Below are 26,869 nucleotides of genomic sequence, written 5' to 3'. Positions count from 1 at the left end.
TGTCAAGGACGACTGAGGTGATGTCTCTGTGTCCCTCTCTAATAGGGTTAGTAGTGTGTAGGGTTAGTAGTGTGTAGGGTGAAGTGTGTAGAGTGAAGTGTGTTGGGTGTAGTGTGTACCTTGGTAGTGATGTCTGGAGAAGCCCCCTGGTCAAGGAGGACTGAGGAGACGTCTCTGTGTCCCTCTTTGGCAGCCAGGTGTAGGGGGGTGTAGCCAGAGGTGGTAGTGGCGTCAGGACACGCCCCATTCTGCAGCAGATACAGCACGATGTCAGGCTTCCCCAGACGACTGGAGATGTGGAGCGGGGTCTGGTTGTCCTGGAGACAGGGACAGAGGGTTAGAGGACAGACAGGAGACAAACATGAGCAAAGACACTTCAACAGACCACCAAAAAACATTTTTCTTAAGATCAACTGTGACAACAAGTCACAGTATATATAGTAATCCAACTGTAAATACTCCACATGGCTAAGAATACCTCATTTAAATATAATAACTCCACCAATAACAATACCTTATTTTAATATACTAACTCCACCAATAACAATACCTTATTTTAATGTAATAACTCCACCAATAACAATACCTTATTTTAATGTAATAACTCCACCAATAAGAATACCTTATTTTAATGTAATAACTCCACCAATAACAATACCTTATGTTAATATAATAACTCCACCAATACTACTAAAATTACTAGCTAAACCAGTCGGGATTCTCTCCAGTCGGTATGGGAGAATCACTCCAGGCAGTATGGGGGATTCTCTCCAGTCAGTATGGGAGATTCTCTCCAGTCAGTATGGGGGATTCTCACCAGTCAGTATGGGAGATTCTCTCCAGTCAGTATGGGGGATTCTCTCCAGTCAGTATGGGGGATTCTCTCCAGTCAGTATGGGGGATTCTCACCAGTCAGTATGGGGGATTCTCACCAGTCAGTATGGGGATTCTCTCTGGTCAGTATGGGGGATTCTCACCAGTCAGTATGAGGGATTCTCTCTGGTCAGTATGGGGGATTCTCACCAGTAAGTATGGGGGATTCTCTCCAGTCAGTATGGGGGATTCTTACCAGTCAGTATGGGGGATTCTCACCAGTCAGTATGGGGGATTCTCTCTGGTCAGTATGGGGGATTCTCACCAGTCAGTATGAGGGATTCTCTCTGGTCAGTATGGGAGATTCTCTCCAGTCAATTTTGTTTTTTTCTCCAGTCAGTATTGGGTTTTTCGCCAGTCCTACCTTGGCCTTGACCTCCACTCTGGCTCCGCTCTGAACCAGGTATTTGACTACGCCAGCCTGGCCGGCCCTCGCTGCCATGTGGAGCGCCGTCTCTCCCCTCTGGAACTCAGAGATACACACAGGTTAGAAATGTTACTTCACAAACACACAGGTTAGGTACCAGGATTCTATCAAACACACAGGTTTAAGTACCAGGGTTATATCAAACACACAGGTTAGATACCAGGGTTCTATCAAACACACAGGTTAGGTACCAGGGTTCTATCAAACACACACAGAGAAAGAGAGAGAGAGAGAGAGAGAGAGAGAGAGAGATAGTAAGAAAGAGAGAGAGATAGCAAGAAAGAGAGAGAGAGAGAGAGATAGATAGATAGATAGATAGAGAGAGAGAGATAGTAAGAAAGAGAGAGAGAGAGAGAGAGAGAGGGAGAAAGGGAGAGAGGGAGAGAGTATATTCTGTGACTCACCACATTAGTTGTGTTTGGCGAAGCTCCATGATTCGTCAGCTGAGTGACGATGTTATCGTGTCCCATGAAAGCCGCCACATGGATCGGAGTGAGACCCGACTGTAACAGAGACACAGAGTTAGGCTAGGAACAAGAGACCCGATTGAAACGGAGACACATAGTTATTCTAGGAACAGAGATAGTCCGCTTTAAAGTTGTAGGCAGTTCACCGAGTGCATAGCCCCCAGCCCCTAGCTCACAACAGAAGTTATCTGGCCCTTTTCTGGTAAAAACTGATACCAGAGCCAGCCCCTCTGACCAGCACCAAGCCTTCCTCCTCAAGACCCTGTCAGCAACATGTGTCATGTCCGGATAAAACTCCTAACACAGAACCTCAGCTAACTCAGATACTTCTATTCACTTCAAAACGTCTGTAGCAAACAACTACAATCACCAGAACTTAGTGTCCATGTCCACCTATCAAAGACAAACACCACAGAACAGAGATCCATTCTAGAATGGTTGAACAGAGAGACACAGTCAGTCAGAAGACAACATGTTAGTTAGTAGGTCCTCTGTAGGTCTTCTGTAGTTTTTGTAAAGTTAGTTAGGTGTTCCTCTGTAGGTCTACTGAAGTTCCTACCTCGGTCACTGCCTGTATGGACGCTCCGTGTTTCAGTTCCCACCTCGGTCACTGCCTGTATGGACGCTCCGTGTTTCAGTTCCTACCTCGGTCACTGCCTGTATAGACGCTCCATGTCAGTTCCTACCTCGGTCACTGCCTGTATAGACGCTCCGTGTTTCAGTTCCCACCTCGGTCACTGCCTGTATGGACGCTCCGTGTTTCAGTTCCTACCTCGGTCACTGCCTGTATGGACGCTCCGTGTTTCAGTTCCTACCTCGGTCACTTCCTGTATAGACGCTCCGTGTCAGTTCCTACCTCAGTTACTGCCTGTATGGACGCTCCGTGTTTCAGGTCCTACCTCGGTCACTGCCTGTATGGACGCTCCGTGTCAGATCCTACCTCGGTCACTGCCTGTATAGATGCTCCGTGTTTCAGTTCCTACCTCGGGCACTGCCTGTATAGACGCTCCGTGTCATTTCCTACCTCGGTCACTGCCTGTATAGACGCTCCGTGTCAGTTCCTACCTCGGTCACTGCCTGTATAGATGCTCCATGTCAGTTCCTACCTCGGTCACTGACTGTAGGGACGCTCCATGTCAGGTCCTACCTTGGTCACTGCCTGTATAGACGCTCCGTGTTTCAGTTCCTACCTTGGTCACTGCCTGTATGGACACTCCGTGTTTCAGGTCCTACCTCGGTCACTGCCTGTATGGACGATCCGTGTTTCAGTTCCTACCTCGGTCACTGCCTGTATGGACGCTCCGTGTTTCAGTTCCTACCTCGGTCACTGCCTGTATGGACGCTCCGTGTTTCAGTTCCTACCTCGGTCACTGCCTGTATAGATGCTCCATGTCAGTTCCTACCTCGGTCACTGCCTGTATGGACGCTCCGTGTCAGGTCCTACCTTGGTCACTGCCTGTATGGATGCTCCGTGTTTCAGTTCCTACCTTGGTCACTGCCTGTATAGACGCTCCGTGTTTCAGTTCCTACCTCGGTCAATGCCTGTATGGACGCTCCGTGTTTCAGCTCCTACCTCGGTCACTGCCTGTATGGACGCTCCGTGTTTCAGTTCCTACCTCGGCCAATGCCTGTATGGATGCTCCGTGTTTCAGTTCCTACCTCGGTCACTGCCTGTATGGACGCTCCGTGTTTCAGTTCATACCTCGGTCAATGCCTGTATGGATGCTCCGTGTTTCAGTTCCTACCTCGGTAACTGCCTGTATAGACGCTCCGTGTCAGTTCCTACCTCGGTCACTGCCTGTATGGACGCTCCGTGTCAGTTCCTACCTCGGTCAATGCCTGTATGGATGCTCCGTGTTTCAGTTCCTACCTCGGTCACTGCCTGTATGGAGGCTCCGTGTTTCAGTTCCTACCTCGGTCACTGCCTGTATGGACGCTCCGTGTTTCAGCAGCAGTTCCATCACTTTGATTCTGTTCTTCTTGCAGGCGATGTGGAGCGGAGTGAAACCATTCTAAAAGAAAAACACACAGCACAACTCTATAGATGTCCAGCCTGGTTAACACACAACACAACTCTACAGATGTCCAGCCTGGTTAACACACAACACAACTCTACAGATATCCAGCCTGGTTAACACACAACACAACTCTACAGATGTCCAGCCTGGTTAACACACAGCACAACTCTATAGATGTCCTGGCTGGTTAACACACAGCATCCAGCCTGGTTAACACACAACACAACTCTACAGATGTCCAGCCTGGTTAACACACAGCACAACTCTATAGATGTCCTGGCTGGTTAACACACAGCATCCAGCCTGGTTAACACACAACACAACTCTACAGATGTCCAGCCTGGTTAACACACAACACAACTCTACAGATGTCCTGGCTGGTTAACACACAGCTAACCAGCCTGGTTAACACACAACACAACTCTACAGATGTCCAGCCTGGTTAACACACAGCACAACTCTATAGATGTCCTGGCTGGTTAACACACAGCATCCAGCCTGGTTAACACACAACACAACTCTACAGATGTCCAGCCTGGTTAACACACAACACAACTCTATAGATGTCCAGCCTGGTTAACACACAACACAACTCTATAGATGTCCAGCCTGGTTAACACACACCACAACTCTACAGATGTCCTGGCTGGTTAACACACAGCTAACCAGCCTGGTTAACACACAGCTAACCAGCCTGGTTAACACACAGCTAACCAGCCTGGTTAACACACAGCTAACCAGCCTGGTTAACACACAGCTAACCAGATACTAACCAGATAAACATGTGGAGTTACAGTAACTGGCCTCTGGCTGCTTTGAGGTTTGGCACCGTGTGTTATTTCTTCAGTTCCCTCTTTACTTCTTCCTTTTTCTCTCTAAACTTCAGTCATTCTGTTCCAATGACTAAACACCATGCCAGTATACTAGTGGCTGCCTGATGCCATAAACCCTAGCCCTAACCCTGCAGCCAGCCAACACACTTTACTGTCAGCCTCAGAGGCTGTGGACTGGATGAGGCAGAATGATATACAACAGGAAGTGATGTTACTGTTCCCATGTCACTGTTCTGTGATTCCAATTTAGTGTGGATCCCAGGAAGAGTAGCTACTGCTAAAGTTAATGCTAACTTATTACTAAAATAATGCTAAGCTAACATCTAACAGTGATTTTAATACACAGTGTGACTGATGCTTACCAGTGCTTTAGCGTTGGGATTGGCCTTCTTGTCCACAATGACCTTGGCGACCTTGTAGTGTCCGCAGTGGGCGGCGACATGCAGGGCCGTCAGATAGTCGTTGGTGACATCATCAACAGGAACCTCGTGGTGTAGCAGGAGCTGAACACAGTTCAGATGGTCCCCCTGGGTGGCCATGTGGAGGGGAGACAGACCGTTCTGGAGGGGTACAGACAGACAGTTTAGAGGGGGGACAGTGACAGAGAGAGAAAGACATTGTCATAGTTACTGTACCTTAGTTTTGGACAGGATGGGAGCTCCTCTGTCTAGCAGCATCTCCAGCACCTGTTCATGTCCGCTCCTGGCGCCACAGTGGAGAGGGGTCAGACCGTCCTGGGGTCAGAGGTTAAGGGGAAGTAGAGCATTACACAGGTTACTTACTGGATCTCTGACTATTGGTTCTTTCCTGCTGGGCTTTCTATATGTTTTGTGTATGTTGTGTGTGAGCTAGATTGACTTCCTGTAGGACAATAAACATGAATCTGACCACAGACCAGTCCGCCTGTAGGACAATAAACATGAATCTGACCACAGACCAGTCCTCCCGTAGGACAATAAACATGAATCTGACCATGGACCAGTCCTCCTGTAGGAAAATAAACATGAATCTGACCACGGACCAGTCCTCCAGTAGGAAAATAAACATGAATCTGACCACGGACCAGTCCTCCAGTAGGACAATAAACATGATTCTGACCATGGACCAGTCCTCCTGTAGGAAAATAAACATGAATCTGACCACGGACCAGTCCTCCAGTAGGACAATAAACATGAATCTGACCACGGACCAGTCCTCCTGTAGGACAATAAACATTAATTATTTACAGTAGTATTGCTATTTCTATTGTCAAAACAACCATGTTACATCTGGGACTGAGACAATACTAGAGAAGAGCAGCTTCCATACAGGGCTTTATGTCATAATATACACCCAAACAGAAACATAGATGTTAAGAATTCACAGGTTTCACGTTGCGTCACTACATCGTGGAAAGTTCTATGAGGTCCGACTGAGCGTTGTACTCAGTGCATTCTCAATTGGCGCTGATGAAGATTTAGTGACTTGGAAACACAAAGACACTTCTAAAGTGATGAATGTTCCATTGCCATTCTGGCTGGCAACGTCCTTATCCCTTGCTTGCTAGCTAGCCAACTACGGCTAAATTACCATCACGTCAAAAAGTACAGCCAGAATAACAGCAAAGTAGCCGCATTTTCATTTGCTTAAGTTGTTTTCTAGTGACATTTATTTGGATACATCCATAACAATGAGCTAATGAGGTACGGTTTTGCCTGGCGTAGGAAATGTGGTCACTCGTCAGGACTGCTCACTCGTTGTTCAGAGGAGCTAGCCAACAACACAGCTAACACAATCACTTCAAACTGAAGCTGGAAAGACCACAAACTAGCTGCACTTCCTTTTGTTTTTTACCTTTTTTTCAATGGACATTTCTTTGTATATATCCAGAAAAGGTATACAAGCTGATTCATGATTTGGACTGTCTGAGAAACGCTGCCTGCCTGTCTGTCTCGTCCCGACTCCCGACACATTACTATGGGACAGCTGGAGATCTAATATGAATATAGAAACAATGTTGAAAATGTCGGAGTGACAGACAGCAAGGTTTATACAAATCTCCGCTGTTAAAACTAAATGTTAGTCTAAATCAAATGTGAGATAACGTCTAGATGCTTTTTATAGTGGAGATAAAGGTTATAAATTGCCTGGCTGGGCTAATGAGACAGTGGATTGTGCAGTCAGATGGAACAGAGTAAATAGGCATTTTAATGTCATAGATTTAGCCGGTGGTAACTTGTGGAATAGACGCCGGCTGGAATGCTGATTTAACCAATCAGCCTTCAGGATTAGACCCACCCGTTGTATAATGTAGTACAGTGTATATCTAACCTTAGTCCTGGCGTCTATCGTGCCTCCCCTCTCCAGCAGAACTTTCACCATGTTGCCATTCCCTCTCTTAGAAGCCACATGCAGCGGTGTGATGTCATTCTGAGGAGGGGAGACACAACATCAAGTCATAAATACAGTACAGTCATTATTTCCATCAGATTAGACATTAAGACAATACCCACACATACAGTACAGTCATTATTTCCATCAGATTAGACATTAAGACAATACCCACACATACAGTACAGTCATTATTTCCATAAGATTAGACATTAAGACAATAACCACACATACAGTATAGTCATTATTTCCATCAGATTAGACATTAAGACAATACCCACACATACAGTACAGTCATTATTTCCATCAGATTAGACATTTAGACAATACCCACACATACAGTATAGTCATTATTTCCATCAGATTAGACATTAAGACAATACCCACACATACAGTACAGTCATTATTTCCATCAGATTAGACATTAAGACAATACCCACACATACAGTATAGTCATTATTTCCATCAGATTAGACATTAAGATAATACCCACACATACAGTACAGTCATTATTTCCATCAGATTAGACATTAAGACAATACCCACACATACAGTATAGTCATTATTTCCATCAGATTAGACATTAAGACAATACCCACACATACAGTATAGTCATTATTTCCATCAGATTAGACATTAAGATAATACCCACACATACAGTACAGTCATTATTTCCATCAGATTAGACATTAAGACAATACCCACACATACAGTATAGTCATTATTTCCATCAGATTAGACATTAAGACAATACCCACACATACAGTATAGTCATTATTTCCATCAGATTAGACATTAAGACAATACCCACACATACAGCACTTTGAATGACACTAAAAGCAGGTTATCAGTGGTATGTTCTGAGTGTATTGTAAACAGCTACACCCTATGAAGATACCCTTAACACAACCTAAAGTACAGTATCACTGTCAGTTGTGTCTGCAGGACAGTCAGGTCTGAGGTAGTCTGTGGTACTGGGGTTATTGAACTGTGTCAGCAGGACAGTCAGGTCTGAGGTAGTCTGTGGTACTGGGGTTAGTGAACTGTGTCTGCAGGACAGTCAGGTCTGAGGTAGTCTGTGGTACTGGGGTTAGTGAACTGTGTCAGCAGGACAGTCAGGTCTGAGGTAGTCTGTGGTACTGGGGTTAGTGAACTGTGTCAGCAGGACAGTCAGGTCTGAGGTAGTCTGTGGTACTGGGGTTAGTGAACTGTGTCAGCAGGACAGTCAGGTCTGAGGTAGTCTGTGGTACTGGGGTTAGTGAACTGTGTCAGCAGGACAGTCAGGTCTGAGGTAGTCTGTGGTACTGAGCTGAAGAACACCTCCCTCTAGTGACAGCTAATGGTATTCATATATCAGCTCAAACCAGCTCAAATCACGTGTTATGACAGAGTAAATGCATGATGTGCATCTATCTATAAGCTCATATTTCATAGTGCAGGGATATGACCGACTGAGAGCCTTGGCAGGGTGTGTCCATGTGTAAGGGCCTTGGCAGGGTGAGTGCAGACTGACTCCAGCAGCTGTAGAATGATATCTGCAGGGGCTATTGGGTACTACCCTGCACATGATGGATGGAAATCGGCCTGATGAGTCTTACCCTGGCCTTGTTTTAGATGAGTCTTACCCTGGTCTTGTTTTAGAGGAGTCTTACCCTGGCCTTGTTTTAGAGGAGTCTTACCCTGGCCTTGTTTAGAGGAGTCTTACCCTGGTCTTGTTTTAGAGGAGTCTTACCCTGGCCTTGTTTTAGAGGAGTCTTACCCTGGCCTTGTTTTAGAGGAGTCTTACCCTGATCTTGTTTTAGAGGAGTCTTACCCTGGCCTTGTTTAGAGGAGACTTACCTACCCTGGTCTTGTTTTGGAGGAGTCTTACCCTGGCCTTGTTTTAGAGGAGTCTTACCCTGGTCTTGTTTTAGAGGAGTCTTACCCTGGCCTTGTTTTAGAGGAGTCTTACCCTGGTCTTGTTTTAGAGGAGTCTTACCCTGGCCTTGTTTTAGAGGAGTCTTACCCTGGCCTTGTTTTAGAGGAGTCTTACCCTGGCCTTGTTTTAGAGGAGTCTTACCCTGGCCTTGTTTTAGAGGAGTCTTACACTGCCCTTGTTTTAGAGGAGTCTTACCCTGGCCTTGCTTTAGAGGAGTCTTACCCTGCCCTTGTTGTAGAGGAGTCTTACCCTGGCCTTGTTTTAGAGGAGTCTTAGCCTGGCCTTGTTGTAGAGGAGTCTTACCCTGGCCTTGTTTTAGAGGAGTCTTACCCTGGCCTTGCTTTAGAGGAGTCTTACCCTGCCCTTGCTTTAGATGAGTCTTACCCTGGCTTTGCTTTAGAGGAGTCTTACCCTGGCCTACTTTTAGAGGAGTCTTACCCTGGCCTTGAAGTCCACGGCAGCGCCGCGGTTGAGGAGGAGCGTTGCCACGTTGATGTTGCCGTAGTGAGCAGCAATGTGCAGCGGAGTAAAGCCACTCTAGAAAACAGACACATCATGACATCAGCACTCAGTCACAACACAACCAATCAGAGCAGCCTCTCACACCGTCATAGCCAGATGGGACTGCTCTTTGATCAGACACACTGCAGACCCTTCCTGCAGCCCAATGATCTACTTCCTCCCAAAGTGTGCGCTTGTTCACTTCCCTTCACTGATTTTAAAGTAAATGACTGGTATATGAAATATGGTAGAAACGACCACTAGTCTATGGTTCCTCCATAGAGTTTCAGTTCATCAGTTGTGAACTTCAAGTTGTCTGAAGCAGATGTTGTACTTGACTATACACTACAGTAGTGCTGGGTGGAACTGTGATCTACAGTAGGCCTGTTAGCTGTGTTCGCTGTTGGGGAACAGAAAAAGCAGCATAGACACATTTAGAGTAGAGGACTGTTGATGCTGCAGCCATCACTAGGGCTTTCTGCTGACCGACACCTGCCTGCCTCAGGGTGCCTGGGTTAGAGTTATCCTGCCTGGGTTAGAGTCATGCACAAGCCTGGGGATGTTAAGACAGAGACACCCACTGAGAGGGACTAGCTGGTGGACTGGGTCTCTGCAGCTGGAGGATAGCTTCCTTTATTCTTTATTTGGATCCACATTAGCTGGCACCTTGGCAACCGCTAGTCTTCCTGGGGTCTAATGGTGTCTTACAGTACCTCATCACAGAACTCAGCCTGTGGCCAGGAGACAAACTTACAGCATCATCACCATCCCCAACTCTAACATCATGGCTAATCAGCTCTAACATCATGCTAACCAACTCTAAAATCATGTTAACCAACTTTAACATCATGTTAACCAACTGTAACATCATGTTAACCAACTCTAACATCATGTTAACCAACTGTAACATCATGTTAACCAACTCTAACATCATGCTAACCAACTGTAACATCATGTTAACCAACTCCAACATCATGTTAACCAGCTCTAACCAACTCTAACATCATGCTAACCAACTCTAACATTGTGTTAACCAACTCTAACATCATGCTAACCAACTCTAACCAACTCTAACATCATGTTAACCAAATCTAACATCATGCTAACCAAATCTAACATCATGCTAACCAACTCTAACATCATGTTAACCAGCTCTAACATCATGCTAACCAACTCTAACATCATGTTAACCAACTCTAACATCATGTTAACCAACTCTAACATCATGCTAACCAACTGTAACATCATGTTAACCAACTCTAACATCATGTTAACCAGCTCTAACCAACTCTAACATCATGTTAACCAACTCTAACATCATGTTAACCAGCTCTAACCAACTCTAACATCATGCTAACCAACTCTAACATCATGCTAACCAGCTCTAACATCATGTTAACCAGCTCTAACCAACTCTGACATCACGTTAACCAGCTCTAACCAGCTCTAACATCATGTTAACCAGCTCTAACCAGCTCTAACAGCATGTTAACCAGCTCTAACCAACTCTAACATCATGTTAACCAGCTCTAACCAACTCTAACATCATGTTAACCAGCTCTAACCAAATCTAACATCATGCTAACCAGCCCTAACATAATGTTAACTAGCTCTAAAATCATGTTAACAAGCTCTAACTAACTCCAACATTATGCTAACCAACTCTAACATCATGCTAACCAACACTAACCAGCGCTAACATCATGCTAGCCAGATCTAACATTATGCTAACCAACTCTAACATCATACTAACCAACTCTAACCAACATTAACATCATGCTAACCAGCTCTAACATCATGCTAACCAACTCTAACCAACATTAACATCATGCTAACCAGCTCTAACATCATGCTAACCAGCTCTAACATCATGCTAACCAGCTCTAACATCCTTCTAACCAACTCTATTCAACTCTAACATCATGTTAACCAACTCTAACGTCATGCTAACCAGCTCTAACATCATGCTAACCAACTCTATTCAACTCTAACATCATGTTAACCAAATCTAACGTCATGCTAACCAACTCTATTCAACTCTAACATCATGTTAACCAAATCTAACGTCATGCTAACCAGCTCTAACATCATGCTAACCAACTCTATTCAACTCTAACATCATGGCTAACCAAATCTAACATAATGTTAACCAACTCTAACATCATGTTAACCAACTTTAACATCATGCTAACCAACTCTAACATCTTGGCTAACCAACTCTAACATCATGTTAAGCAAATCTAACATCATGTTAACCAACTCTGGGGCGGCAGGGTAGCCTAGTGGTTAGAGCGTTGGACTAGTAACCGGAAGGTTGCGAGTTCAAACCCCCGAACCCCCGAACTGACAAGGTTAATCTGTCTTTCTGCCCCTGAACAGGCAGTTAACCCACTGTTCCCAGGCCGTCATTGAAAATAAGAATTTGTTCTTAACTGACTTGCCTGGTTAAATAAAGGTAAAAAAAATAAATAAATAAAAAAACATCATGGCTAACCAACTCTAACATCATGTTAACCAACTCTAACATCATGGCTAACCAAATCTGTTAACCAACTCTAACATCATGTTAACCAACTCTAACGTCATTCTATTCAACTCTAACATCATATTAACCAACTCTAACATCATGCTAACCAGCTCTAACATCATGTTAACCAACTCTATTCAACTCTAACATCATGCTAACCAGCTCTAACATCATGTTAACCAAATCTAACATCATGTTAACCAACTCTAACATCATGGCTAACCAACTCTAACATCATGTTAACCAACTCTAACATCATGCTAACCAGCTCTAACATCATGCTAACCAGCTCTAACATCATGTTAACCAAATCTAACGTCATGCTAACCAGCTCTAACATCATGCTAACCAACTCTAACCAACTCAAATCAAGTCAAATTTTATTGGCCACATACAGATGTTATTGCAGGTGTAGTGAAATGCTTGTGTTTCTAGAAGCGACAGTGCAGTAATATCTAACAAGTAATATCATATTCTCAAAATACACGTAAATCTAAGTCAGGAATGGATTAAGCATATATACATACAGTATTTGTCAGAGCGGCATTGGACCAACTCTAACATCACACTAACCAACTCTAACATCACGGTAAACAACTCTAACATCACGCTAACCAACTCTAACATCATGCTAACCAACTCTAACATCACGCTAACCAACTCTAACATCATGTTAACCAGCTCTAACCAACTCTAACATCATGTTAACCAACTCTAACACCACGCTAACCAACTCTAACATCACGTTAACCAACTCTAACATCATGTTAACCAGCTCTAACCAACTCTGACATCATGTTAACCAGCTCGAACCAACTCTAACATCATGTCAACCAGCTCTAACATCATGTTAACCAGCTCTAGCCAACTCTAACCTCATGTTAACCAGCTCTAACCAACTCTGACATCATGTTAACCAGCTAGAACCAACTCTGACATCACGTTAACCAGCTCTAACCAGCTCTTACATCATGTTAACCAGCTCTAACTAACTCTAACATTACGCTAACCAACTCTAACATCATGCTAACCAACTCTAACCAGCGCTAACATCATGCTAACCAGCTCTAACATTATGCTAACCAACTCTAACATCATACTAACCAACTCTAACCAACACTAACATCATACTAACCAACTCTAACATCATGCAAACCAGCTCTAACATCCTGCTAACCAACTCTAACATCATGTTAACCAACTCTATTCAACTCTAACATCATGCTAACCAACTCTAACTGACTAACATCATGCTAACCAACTCTAACCGACTCTAACATTATGTTAGCCAACTCTAACATCATGCTAACCAATTCTAACATCATGTTAACCAACTGTACGTAGAGTGCCTAGACAGGCTTGTGTCGAGGCACAGATCTGGGTAAGGGTACCAAAAAATGTCAGCAGGATTGAAGGTCCCCAAGAACACACTGGCCTCCATTATCCTTGGAGGATTAAGTTAGAAATAGGTGTGAATTAAACAGGTAAGAAGGCTTTAAATACTTCTCTGTTTGTGATTTCAAAATTCTGATAAATATTTTTTTTTATATAAAAACATTTAGGAACAGTCAGGGAAGGAGCAGGATGGCCAACGGACAGGGCTGCCGTGCTCTAGCTCTTAGGAAACTTTGCAGAATTTAGTTTTTTGATGTGTTATTTCTTACATTATTAGCCCAGGAAATGTTTGGTGTTATTACATACTGCCGGGAATAACTTTTGGATATCAGAGCGGCGGTAATGCACTAGCATTACCAGCATTACAACCAAGAATACGACTTTCCGGGATCGGATCCTTTGATCATACCCTCCAGGGCAATTGAACTGATTACAGAGGCTGTTCCAAAACACCGCCGGCGGCAAAGAGGTACTCGGAGTGCGACTCAGGTAGCCGACTCAGGTAGCCGCTTCAGAGTATGTTACTCACTAGTGTTCAGTCTCTGGATAGTAAAGTTGATGAGCTCAGGGAGAGGATTTCCTTCCAGAGAGACATCAGGGATTGTAACGTACTCTTTCACGGAAACAGGATATAATGTCTGAGTCCGTTCAGCCAGTTGGGTTCTCAGTTCATCGCACAGACAGGACTAAATATCTCTCCGGGAAGAAGGGCGGGGGTGTATGTTTCATGATTAGTGTAATTGTGATAACATACAGGAACTCAAGTCCTTTTGTTCACCCAACCTAGAATATCTCACAATCAAATGCCGACCGTATTACCTCCCAAGAGAATTCTCTTTGGTTATAGTCACAGCTGTGTATATTCCCCTCAAGCCGATACCACGACGGCCCTCAAAGAACTTCACTGGACTTTATGAATACTGGAAACCACATATCCTGAGGCTGCATTTATTGTGGCTGGGGATTTTAACAAAGAAAATTTGAGGAAAACGTTACCAAAGTTCTATCAACACATTGACTGTAGTCCCTCTGCTAAAACACTCGACCACTGCTACTCCAACTTCCGGGATGCCTACAAGGCGCTCCCGGCCTTCCCTTCAGCAAATCTGATTACGACTCCATTTTGTTGCTCCCTTCCTATAGGCAGAAACACAAACAGGAAGTACCCATACTAAGGACTTTTCAACGCTGGTCTGACCAATTGTAATCCACGCTTCAAGATTGTTTTGATCACGCGTACTGGGATATGTTCAGGTAGTTTCCAAGATGACTGAGTTTATCAGGAAATGTATAGGAGATGTTCTACCCACTGTGACTATTAAAACCTAGCTTAACCAGAAACTGTGGATATATGGCAGCATTTGCGCAAAACTGAAAGCGCAAACCATCCCATTTAACCATGACAAGGTGCCTGGGAATATGGCCGAATAGAAACAGTGTAGTTATTTCCACCGTAAGGCAATCAAACAGGCAAAACGTCAGTATAGAGACAAAGTGGAGTCTCATTTCAACGGCTCAGACACGAGACGTATGTGGCAGGGTCTACAGACAATCACGGGAAAACCAGACACATCGCGGACACTGATGTCTTGCTTCCGGGACAAGCTAAACACCTTCTTCGCCCGCTTTGAGGATAACACAGTGCCACTGACACAGCCCACTACAAAGAACTGTGGGCTCTCATTCTCCGTGGCCTACATGAGTAAGACGTTTAAGCGTGTTAACACTCGCATGGCTGCCGGCCCAGACGGCATCCATAGCCGCGTCCTCAAAGCATGCGCAGACCAGCTGGCTGGAGTGTTTATGGGCATATTCAATCTCTCCCTATCCCAGTCTGTTGTCCCCACATGCTTCAAGATGTCCACCACCTTCTGTCATCATGAAGTGATTTGAGAGATACGTCAAGGATCATATCACCTTTACCTTACCTGACACCCTAGACCCACTTCAATTTGCTTACCGCCCCAATAGATCCAAAGACGATTCAATCGCCACCACACTGCACACTGCCCTATCCCATCTGGACAAGAGGAATATCTATGTAAGAATGCTGTTCATTGACTACAGCTCAGCATTCAACACCATAGTACCCTCCAAGTTCATCATTAAGCTCAAGGCCCTGGGTCTGAACCCTGCCCTGTGCAACTGTGTCCTGGACTTACTGACAGGCTGCCCACAGCTGGTGAATGTAGGAAACAACACCTCCTCATCGCTGATCCTCAACACAGGGGCCCCACAAGGATGCATGCTCAATCCCCACCTGTACTCCCTGTTCACCCGTGACTGCGTGGCCACGCACGCCTCCAACTCAATCATCAAGTTTGCAGACGACACAACAGTTGTAGGCCTGATTACCAACAATGACAAGACAGCCTACAGAGAGGAGGTGAGTTCACTCGGGGTGTGGTGTCAGGAAAGCAACCTCCCACCAAACATCCACAAAACAAAGCGGCTGATCATGGACTTCAGGAAACAGCAGAGGGAGCAGCCCCCTATCCACATCGATGGATTGCAGTGGACAAGGTGGAAAGTTTTAAGTTCCTCGGCGTACACATCACTGACAAACTGAAATGGTCTACCCACACAGACAGTATGGTGAAGAAGGCGCAACAGCGCCTCTTCAACTTCAGGAGGCTGAAGAAATGTGGCTTGGCACCTAAAATCCTCACAAAATTTTACAGATGCACAATTGAGAGCATCCTGTCAGGCTGTATCACCGCCTGGTATGGCAACTGCACTGCCTGCAACCACAGGGCTCTCCAGAGGGTGGTGCGGCCTTCCCAGCGCATCACCGGGGGCAAGATACCTGCCCTCCAGGACACCTACAGCACCTGATGTCACAGGAAGGCCAAAAAGATAATCAAGGACATCAACCACCTGAGCCACTGCCTGTTCACCCTGCTATCATCCAGAAGGTGAGGTCAGTACAGGTGCATCAAAGCTGAGACCAAAAAAACTAACAAAACAGCTTCTATCTCAAGGCCATCAGACTGTTCAATAGCCATCACTAGCACATTAGAGGCTGCTGCCTATATACATAGACTAGAAATCACGGAACACTAGTCACTTTAATAATGTTTACATATGTTGCATTACTCATCTCATATGTATATACTGTATTCTATCCTATTCTACTGTATCTTAGTCTATGTAGCTCTGACATTGCTCGTCCAAATATGTAAATATTCTTAATTCCATTCCTTTACTATAGATTGTGTGTATTGTTAGATATTACTTGTTAGATATTACTGCACTGTTGGAGCTAGAAACACAAGCATTACGCTACACCCGCCAGAACATCTGCTAAACACGTGTATGTGACATGTAACATTTTATTTGATGTTGCTATTTTTGGAGGGGGGGATATCTTTTATTGACAAAATTAAATGTCAGTGGCCATTGGCGCTTCAAGTGTTAACCAACTCTAACATCATGCTAACCAAGTTCTTAAGGGTTTTATGAGACTGGATAAAGGAAGCCAGCCCCTCAGCTGTAGAGACCCTCAGTCCATGTTGTCAGTACATTGAGGTCAGAGGTCATGCTACTTTCTAGTCCCTTCTGGAAAGCATCAAGACAGACAGTAAATAAAATAACAGAAGAAGCAATGCAGGAACAGGGAGGAAAGATGAGGCAGCAGCAGTTAGCAGCAGGGTGTGAGGTGGTGGGCTGTGAGTGTTGAGTGTGTAGAGGAGATCCAAATATACCTCTGTGGTCCTATTCACCATCATCTAGGGAGAGCAACACCAGCGAGAGGTGAAGAGAGGAGAGAATGGGAGGTTAGTGCATCACAACGACACTATGGCTGCACCATGCTGTACGATGGTGGGAAGAGTCATGATAACAACATAACAGTCAGGATAACAGTCAGGTACACAACATTAACACCACAGACATGAACACAGTAACACAGGGTACTACTTTTGTCAGCATACTGATATTATAGAACATCTACAGAGTCAAATTATACTATAACAGTAACATCAGAACTCTGCTTCAAGTTCACACTTCAAGTTCACACTACATCTACAACAACCACAGTGAGGTGGTATCATATGAAGAAAGCTATATCTACTCAGGGTTTTCTAAAGCTAACCAGCTTCAGTTAGCTTCACATTCTAGGTCGGGCTTCGACGGTGGATATTGCTTGTCCGCCTGCTGCTAACTGTAGCAGGCTTGTAACTACGTGTGCATGTCACACATGGAGAGTCGAATGCAGAACTCTTCAGGCTTGTAACTACGTGTGCATGTCACACATGGAGAGTCGAATGCAGAACTCTTCAGGCTTGTAACTACGTGTGCATGTCACACATGGAGAGTCGAATGCAGAACTCTTCAGGCTTGTAACTACGTGTGCATGTCACACATGGAGAGTCGAACGCAGAACTCTTCATTGAGACGATGCTGAAACATCAATCCATGGGTGAGTGACACGTTTTCATTCTATGGTGTGAAATAGGCTTTCAGAAGAGACTCCTGAGGTGCTGACCTGTTGCACCCTCTACAACCACTGTGATTATTATTATTATCTGACCCTGCTGGTCATCTATGAACATTTGAACATCTTGGCCATGTGCTGTTATAATCTCCACCCGGCACAGCCAGAAGAGTACTGGCCACCCCTCATAGCCTGGTTCCACTCTAGGTTTCTTCCTAGGTTTTGGCCTTTCTAGGGTGTTTTTCCTAGCCACCGTGCTTCTACATCTGCATTGCTTACTGTTTGGGGTTTTAGGCTGGGTTTCTGTACAGCACTTTGAAATATCAGCCGATGTAAGAAGGGCTTTATAAATACATTTGATTGATTTTATATTGTTTTCTTCCTCAAATGAAGGGGATGATGACGCAATCTTTGCGAGAAGGAGGGAATCTGATTTAGCTCAGACACTTCATTCAGGATAAATGGAGCTAGCCCTAAGTTAGCCTGCCCTGGAGCAGGTTAGTTCTGAATGCAGGATAGTGGAGTTAGCCCTGAGTTAGCCTTCCCTGGAGCAGGTTAGCCCTGAGTTAGCCTGCCCTGGAGAAGGTTAGTTCTGAATGCAGGATAGTGGAGTTAGCCCTGAGTTAGCCTGCCCTGGAGCAGGTTAGTTCTGAATGCAGGATAGTGGAGTTAGCCCTGAGTTAGTCTGCCCTGGAGCAGGTTAGTTCTGAATGCAGGATAGTGGAGTTAGCCTGCCCTGGAGCAGGTTAGTTCTGAATGCAGGATAGTGGAGTTAGCCCTGAGTTAGCCTGCCCTGGAGCAGGTTAGTTCTGAATGCAGGATAGTGGAGTTAGCCCTGAGTTAGCCTGCCCTGGAGCAGGTTAGTTCTGAATGCAAGATAGTGGAGTTAACCCTGAGTTAGCCTGCCCTGGAGCAGGTTAGCCCTGAGTTAGCCTGCCCTGGAGCAGGTTAGTTCTGAATGCAGGATAGTGGAGTTAGCCCTGAGTTAGCCTGCCCTGGAGCAGGTTAGTTCTGAATGCAGGATAGTGGAGTTAGCCCTGAGTTAGCCTGCCCTGGAGCAGGTTAGTTCTGAATGCAGGATAGTGGAGTTAGCCCTGAGTTAGCCTGCCCTGGAGCAGGTTAGTTCTGAATGCAAGATAGTGGAGTTAACCCTGAGTTAGCCTGCCCTGGAGCAGGTTAGCCCTGAGTTAGCCTGCCCTGGAGCAGGTTAGCCCTGAGTTAGCCTGCCCTGGAGCAGGTTAGTTCTGAATGCATGATAATGGAGTTAGCCCTGAGTTAGCCTGCTCTGGAGCAGGTTAGTTCTGAATGCAGGATAGTGGAGTTAGCCCTGAGTTAGCCTGCCCTGGAACAGGTTAGTTCTGAACGCAGGATAGTGGAGTTAGCCCTGAGTTAGCCTGCCCTGGAGCAGGTTAGTTCTGAATGCAGGATAGTGGAGTTAGCCCTGAGTTAGCCTGCCCTGGAACAGGTTAGTTCTGAATGCAGGATAGTGGAGTTAGCCCTGAGTTAGCCTGCCCTGGAGCAGGTTAGTTCTGAGTTACCTGGCTAACTCCTTAAACCTGATTCCTAGGATAGCCCTGTGATCAGAGTGCAGATAAAGGACTAGTGATTGGTGCGCTGTCTGTGTGGTACCTTGGACTCGACATCTGCGTTGTGGTCGATCTGGAGCAGCAGGGCAGCAGCCTTGGTGTCGTCCTTCCGTGCGGCGATGTGGAGCGCCGGGAGCCGAACCTTTCCTTTAGTGTCATTCTCTAGGAGCAGAGAGACCACCTGTTCATGTCCCTGCTGCAACGCCACCGCCAGGGGCGTGAAACCATCCTACAGGAGAGATAACAGTCACTATATATACTATAACACCACCGCCAGGGGCGTGAAGCCATCCTACAGGAGAGAAAACAGTCACTATATATACTATAACACCACCGCCAGGGGGTGAAGCCATCCTACAGGAGAGATAACAGTCACTATATATACTATACCATACTGCAACACCACCGCCAGGGGCGTGAAGCCATCCTACAGGAGAGATAACAGTCACTATATATACTATACCATACTGCAACACCACCGCCAGGGGCGTGAAGCCATCCTACAGGAGAGATAACAGTCACTATATATTCTATACCATACTGCAACAACACCGCCAGGGGCGTGAAGCCATCCTACAGGAGAGATAACAGTCACTATATATACTATACCATACTGCAACACCACCGCCAGGGGGTGAAGCCATCCTACAGTAGAGATAACAGTCACTATATATACTATACCATACTGCAACACCACCGCCAGGGGGTGAAGCCATCCTACAGTAGAGATAACAGTCACTATATATACTATACCATACTGCAACAACACCGCCAGGGGGTGAAGCCATCCTACAGGAGAGATAACAGTCACTATATATACTATACCATACTGCAACACCACCGCCAGGGGCGTGAAGCCATCCTACAGGAGAGATAACAGTCACTATATATACTATACCATACTGCAACAACACCGCCAGGGGCGTGAAGCCATCCTACAGTAGAGATAACAGTCACTATATATACTATACCATACTGCAACACCACCGCCAGGGGCGTGAAGCCATCCTACAGGAGAGATAACAGTCACTATATATACTATACCATACTGCAACAACACCGCCAGGGGCGTGAAGCCATCCTACAGGAGAGATAACAGTCACTATATATACTATACCATACTGCAACACCACCGCCAGGGGCGTGAAGCCATCCTACAGGAGAGATAACAGTCACTATATATACTATACCATACTGCAACACCACCGCCAGGGGGTGAAGCCATCCTACAGTAGAGATAACAGTCACTATATATACTATAACACCACCGCCAGGGGCGTGAAGCCATCCTACAGGAGAGATAACAGTCACTATATATACTATACCATACTGCAACACCACCGCCAGGGGCGTGAAGCCATCCTACAGGAGAGATAACAGTCACTATATATTCTATACCATACTGCAACAACACCGCCAGGGGCGTGAAGCCATCCTACAGGAGAGATAACAGTCACTATATATACTATACCATACTGCAACAACACCGCCAGGGGGTGAAGCCATCCTACAGGAGAGATAACAGTCACTATATATACTATAACACCACCGCCAGGGGCGTGAAGCCATCCTACAGTAGAGATAACAGTCACTATATATACTATAACACCACCGCCAGGGGCGTGAAGCCATCCTACAGGAGAGATAACAGTCACTATATATACTATACCATACTGCAACAACACCGCCAGGGGCGTGAAGCCATCCTACAGGAGAGATAACAGTCACTATATATACTATACCATACTGCAACAACACCGCCAGGGGCGTGAAGCCATCCTACAGGAGAGATAACAGTCACTATATATACTATAACACCACCGCCAGGGGCGTGAAGCCATCCTACAGTAGAGATAACAGTCACTATATATACTATAACACCACCGCCAGGGGCGTGAAGCCATCCTACAGGAGAGATAACAGTCACTATATATACTATACCATACTGCAACAACACCGCCAGGGGCGTGAAGCCATCCTACAGGAGAGATAACAGTCACTATATATACTATACCATACTGCAACAACACCGCCAGGGGGTGAAGCCATCCTACAGTAGAGATAACAGTCACTATATATACTATACCATACTGCAACACCACCGCCAGGGGGTGAAGCCATCCTACAGTAGAGATAACAGTCACTATATATACTATACCATACTGCAACAACACCGCCAGGGGGTGAAGCCATCCTACAGTAGAGATAACAGTCACTATATATACTATAACACCACCGCCAGGGGGTGAAGCCATCCTACAGTAGAGATAACAGTCACTATATATACTATACAATACTGCAACACCACCGCCAGGGGCGTGAAGCCATCCTAGAGGAGAGATAACAGTCACTATATATACTATACCATACTGCAACGCCACCGCCAGGGGCGTGAAGCCATCCTACAGTAGAGATAACAGTCACTATATATACTATACCATACTGCAACAACACCGCCAGGGGGTGAAGCCATCCTACAGTAGAGATAACAGTCACTATATATACTATACCATACTGCAACAACACCGCCAGGGGGTGAAGCCATCCTACAGTAGAGATAACAGTCACTATATATACTATACCATACTGCAACAACACCGCCAGGGGGTGAAGCCATCCTACAGTAGAGATAACAGTCACTATATATACTATACCATACTGCAACAACACCGCCAGGGGGTGAAGCCATCCTACAGGAGAGATAACAGTCACTATATATACTATACCATACTGCAACGCCACCGCCAGGGGCGTGAAGCCATCCTACAGTAGAGATAACAGTCACTATATATACTATACCATACTGCAACAACACCGCCAGGGGGTGAAGCCATCCTACAGTAGAGATAACAGTCACTATATATATATATATATACTATACCATACTGCAACAACACCGCCAGGGGGTGAAGCCATCCTACAGTAGAGATAACAGTCACTATATATATATATATACTATACCATACTGCAACACCACCGCCAGGGGCGTGAAGCCATCCTACAGTAGAGATAACAGTCACTATATATACTATACCATACTGCAACAACACCGCCAGGGGGTGAAGCCATCCTACAGGAGAGATAACAGTCACTATATATACTATACCATACTGCAACAACACCGCCAGGGGGTGAAGCCATCCTACAGGAGAGATAACAGTCACTATATATACTATACCATACTGCAACAACACCGCCAGGGGGTGAAGCCATCCTACAGGAGAGATAACAGTCACTATATATACTATACCATACTGCAACAACACCGCCAGGGGGTGAAGCCATCCTACAGTAGAGATAACAGTCACTATATATACTATACCATACTGCAACAACACCGCCAGGGGCGTGAAGCCATCCTACAGTAGAGATAACAGTCACTATATATATACTATACCATACTGCAACAACACCGCCAGGGGCGTGAAGCCATCCTACAGGAGAGATAACAGTCACTATATATACTATACCATACTGCAACACCACCGCCAGGGGGTGAAGCCATCCTACAGTAGAGATAACAGTCACTATATATACTATAACACCACCGCCAGGGGCGTGAAGCCATCCTACAGGAGAGATAACAGTCACTATATATACTATACCATACTGCAACAACACCGCCAGGGGGTGAAGCCATCCTACAGTAGAGATAACAGTCACTATATATACTATACCATACTGCAACAACACCGCCAGGGGGTGAAGCCATCCTACAGTAGAGATAACAGTCACTATATATACTATACCATACTGCAACAACACCGCCAGGGGGTGAAGCCATCCTACAGGAGAGATAACAGTCACTATATATACTATACCATACTGCAACAACACCGCCAGGGGGTGAAGCCATCCTACAGTAGAGATAACAGTCACTATATATACTATACCATACTGCAACAACACCGCCAGGGGCGTGAAGCCATCCTACAGTAGAGATAACAGTCACTATATATACTATACCATACTGCAACAACACCGCCAGGGGGTGAAGCCATCCTACAGTAGAGATAACAGTCACTATATATATATATATACTATACCATACTGCAACACCACCGCCAGGGGCGTGAAGCCATCCTACAGTAGAGATAACAGTCACTATATATACTATACCATACTGCAACAACACCGCCAGGGGGTGAAGCCATCCTACAGTAGAGATAACAGTCACTATATATACTATACCATACTGCAACACCACCGCCAGGGGCGTGAAGCCATCCTACAGTAGAGATAACAGTCACTATATATACTATACCATACTGCAACGCCACCGCCAGGGGCGTGAAGCCATCCTACAGGAGAGATAACAGTCACTATATATATATATATACTATACCATACTGCAACAACACCGCCAGGGGGTGAAGCCATCCTACAGGAGAGATAACAGTCACTATATATACTATACAATACTGCAACAACACCGCCAGGGGGTGAAGCCATCCTACAGTAGAGATAACAGTCACTATATATACTATACCATACTGCAACAACACCGCCAGGGGGTGAAGCCATCCTACAGGAGAGATAACAGTCACTATATATACTATACCATACTGCAACACCACCGCCAGGGGGTGAAGCCATCCTACAGTAGAGATAACAGTCACTATATATACTATACCATACTGCAACAACACCGCCAGGGGGTGAAGCCATCCTACAGTAGAGATAACAGTCACTATATATATATATATACTATACCATACTGCAACACCACCGCCAGGGGGTGAAGCCATCCTACAGGAGAGATAACAGTCACTATATATACTATACCATACTGCAACAACACCGCCAGGGGGTGAAGCCATCCTACAGGAGAGATAACAGTCACTATATATACTATACCATACTGCAACACCACCGCCAGGGGCGTGAAGCCATCCTACAGGAGAGATAACAGTCACTATATATATATATATACTATACCATACTGCAACAACACCGCCAGGGGGTGAAGCCATCCTACAGTAGAGATAACAGTCACTATATATTCTATACCATACTGCAACAACACCGCCAGGGGGTGAAGCCATCCTACAGTAGAGATAACAGTCACTATATATACTATACCATACTGCAACACCACCGCCAGGGGCGTGAAGCCATCCTACAGGAGAGATAACAGTCACTATATATATATATATACTATACCATACTGCAACACCACCGCCAGGGGGTGAAGCCATCCTACAGTAGAGATAACAGTCACTATATATATATATATATACTATACCATACTGCAACACCACCGCCAGGGGCGTGAAGCCATCCTACAGTAGAGATAACAGTCACTATATATACTATAACACCACCGCCAGGGGCGTGAAGCCATCCTACAGGAGAGATAACAGTCACTATATATACTATACCATACTGCAACAACACCGCCAGGGGCGTGAAGCCATCCTACAGGAGAGATAACAGTCACTATATATACTATACCATACTGCAACAACACCGCCAGGGGCGTGAAGCCATCCTACAGGAGAGATAACAGTCACTATATACACTATACCATACTGCAATATTAACCCTGACCTCTGACCCCAACACTGTACGGTACTACCTCTTATAAGACTACCAGAACACCAGCAGCAGTGAGGGGCGTTGTCATCAGGGGCTGTTGCTGTGCAGTATCCTAACAATATTACACTGAACAAAAATAGAACCGCAACATGCAACAATGTCTACCATTTTACTGAGTGACAGATCATATGAGGAAATCAGCCAATTGAAGTAAATTCACTAGGCCCAAATCTATGGATATCACATGACTGAGCAGGGGTGCAGCCACTTGGCAGCCAGGCCCACCCACTGCGGAGACAGGCCCACCCACCGGGGAGACAGGCCCACCCACTGGGGAGACAGGCCCACCCACTGGGGAGACAGGCCCACCCACCGGGGAGACAGGCCCACCCACCGGAGAGACAGGCCTAACCACTGCGGAGATAGGCCCACCCATCGGGGAGACAGGCCCACCCACTGCGGAGACAGGCCCACCCACTGGGGAGACAGGCCTAGCCACTGGGGAGACAGGCCCACCCACTGGGGAGACAGGCCCACCCACTGGGGAGACAGGCCCAGCCACTGGGGAGACAGGCCCACCCACTGGGGAGACAGGCCCACCCATCGGGGAGACAGGCCCACCCACTGCGGAGACAGGCCCACCCACTGGGGAGACAGGCCCACTCACTGGGGAGACAGGCCCAGCCACTGGGGAGACAGGCCCAAACAATCAGAATGAGTTTTTCCCCACAAAAGGGCTTCATTACAGACAGAAACACTCAGCACGTATGGAACATTTGTGGGATTTTTCATTTCAGCTCATGAAACATGGGAACTACACTTTACAGATTGAGTGACTGACATCCTTGTTCCTTCACTGTTTCAGTTGCCTCTCCTGCCCTCTCTAGTACCATGGCTTAAAATCACTCTTATACAGTACCATGGTTTAATACCACTATTATACAGTACCATGGTTTAATACCACTATTATACAGTACCATAGTGTAATATCACTATTATACAGTACCATGGTTTAACATCACTATTATACAGTACCATGGTTTAATACCACTATTATACAGTACCATGGTTTAATACCACTATTATACAGTACCATAGTGTAATATCACTATTATACAGTACCATGGTTTAATACCACTATTATACAGTACCATGGTTTAATACCACTATTACACAGTACCATAGTGTAATATCACTATTATACAGTACCATGGTTTAATACCACTATTATACAGTACCATAGTTTAACATCACTATGATACAGTCCTCCATGCCCTGTGTAGTGAGTTAGTATGAAGAGTAGAAGGGTTATAGGGTCGGTCTAGAATACTGACCTCTGTAGCGATGCCCTGTGTGGAGCCATGGTCCAGCAGGTATCTGACCACCTTCTGATGATTCTCCTGAGCAGCCATGTACAGAGGAGTGAAGCCATTCTACAGGAGACACAAGACATACTGATTAGTCAGTAATACAGACAACACAGCCATTACAACAGTACATTATTATAGTAATACAGACAACACAGCCATTACTACAGTACATTATTATAGTAATACAGACAATACAGCCATTATCACAGTACAGTATTATAGTAATACAGACAGCACAGCCATTACAACAGTACAGTATTATAGTAATACAGACAGCACAGCCATTACAACAGTACAGTATTATAGTAATACAGACAGCACAGCCATTACAACAGTACAGTATTATAGTAATACAGACAATACAGCCATTATTATCTCTCTAATTCTCTCTTTCTTTCTCTCTCTCGGAGGACCTGAGCCCTAGGACCATGCCTCAGGACTACCTGGCATGATGACTCCTTGCTGTCCCCAGCCCACCTGGCCGTGCTGCTGCTCCAGTTTCAACTGTTCTGCCTGCGGCTATGGAACCCTGACCTGTTCACCGGACGTGCAACCTGTCCCAGACATGCTGTTTTCAACTCTCTAGAGACAGCAGGAGCGGTAGAGATACA

General features: G+C 45.5%; 1 protein-coding gene across 50 annotated transcripts in view; it reads right to left on the bottom strand.

Annotated features, from left to right (window-relative positions):
• Positions 1-26,869, bottom strand: part of ank3b (ankyrin 3b) — a 294,436-nt gene that overhangs the window by 127,626 nt on the left and 139,941 nt on the right. For 41 of the 50 annotated variants that reach the window (XM_090217947.1, XM_090217950.1, XM_090217933.1 and 38 more), the window contains 11 exons: positions 26,223-26,321; positions 19,394-19,579; positions 17,034-17,057; positions 9,345-9,443; positions 6,929-7,027; positions 5,254-5,352; positions 4,981-5,178; positions 3,681-3,779; positions 1,705-1,803; positions 1,238-1,336; positions 120-317 (listed from right to left, as the gene is read on the bottom strand). In XM_090217947.1, the coding sequence (XP_090074073.1) occupies positions 120-317; positions 1,238-1,336; positions 1,705-1,803; positions 3,681-3,779; positions 4,981-5,178; positions 5,254-5,352; positions 6,929-7,027; positions 9,345-9,443; positions 17,034-17,057; positions 19,394-19,579; positions 26,223-26,321 (1,299 nt within the window). The remainder of the gene's footprint in view (positions 1-119; positions 318-1,237; positions 1,337-1,704; positions 1,804-3,680; positions 3,780-4,980; positions 5,179-5,253; positions 5,353-6,928; positions 7,028-9,344; positions 9,444-17,033; positions 17,058-19,393; positions 19,580-26,222; positions 26,322-26,869) is intronic. The other 9 variants (XM_090217925.1, XM_090217952.1, XM_090217954.1 and 6 more) reach the window with 1 other exon arrangement.

This window comes from Oncorhynchus mykiss, chromosome 23 (genome assembly GCF_057628025.1).
Source record: "Oncorhynchus mykiss isolate SJ-2025 chromosome 23, ASM5762802v1, whole genome shotgun sequence".
NCBI lineage: Eukaryota > Metazoa > Chordata > Actinopteri > Salmoniformes > Salmonidae > Oncorhynchus > Oncorhynchus mykiss.
The sequence above is the reverse complement of the archived record's forward strand: the minus strand, read 5'-3'. Positions and strand labels throughout refer to the sequence as shown.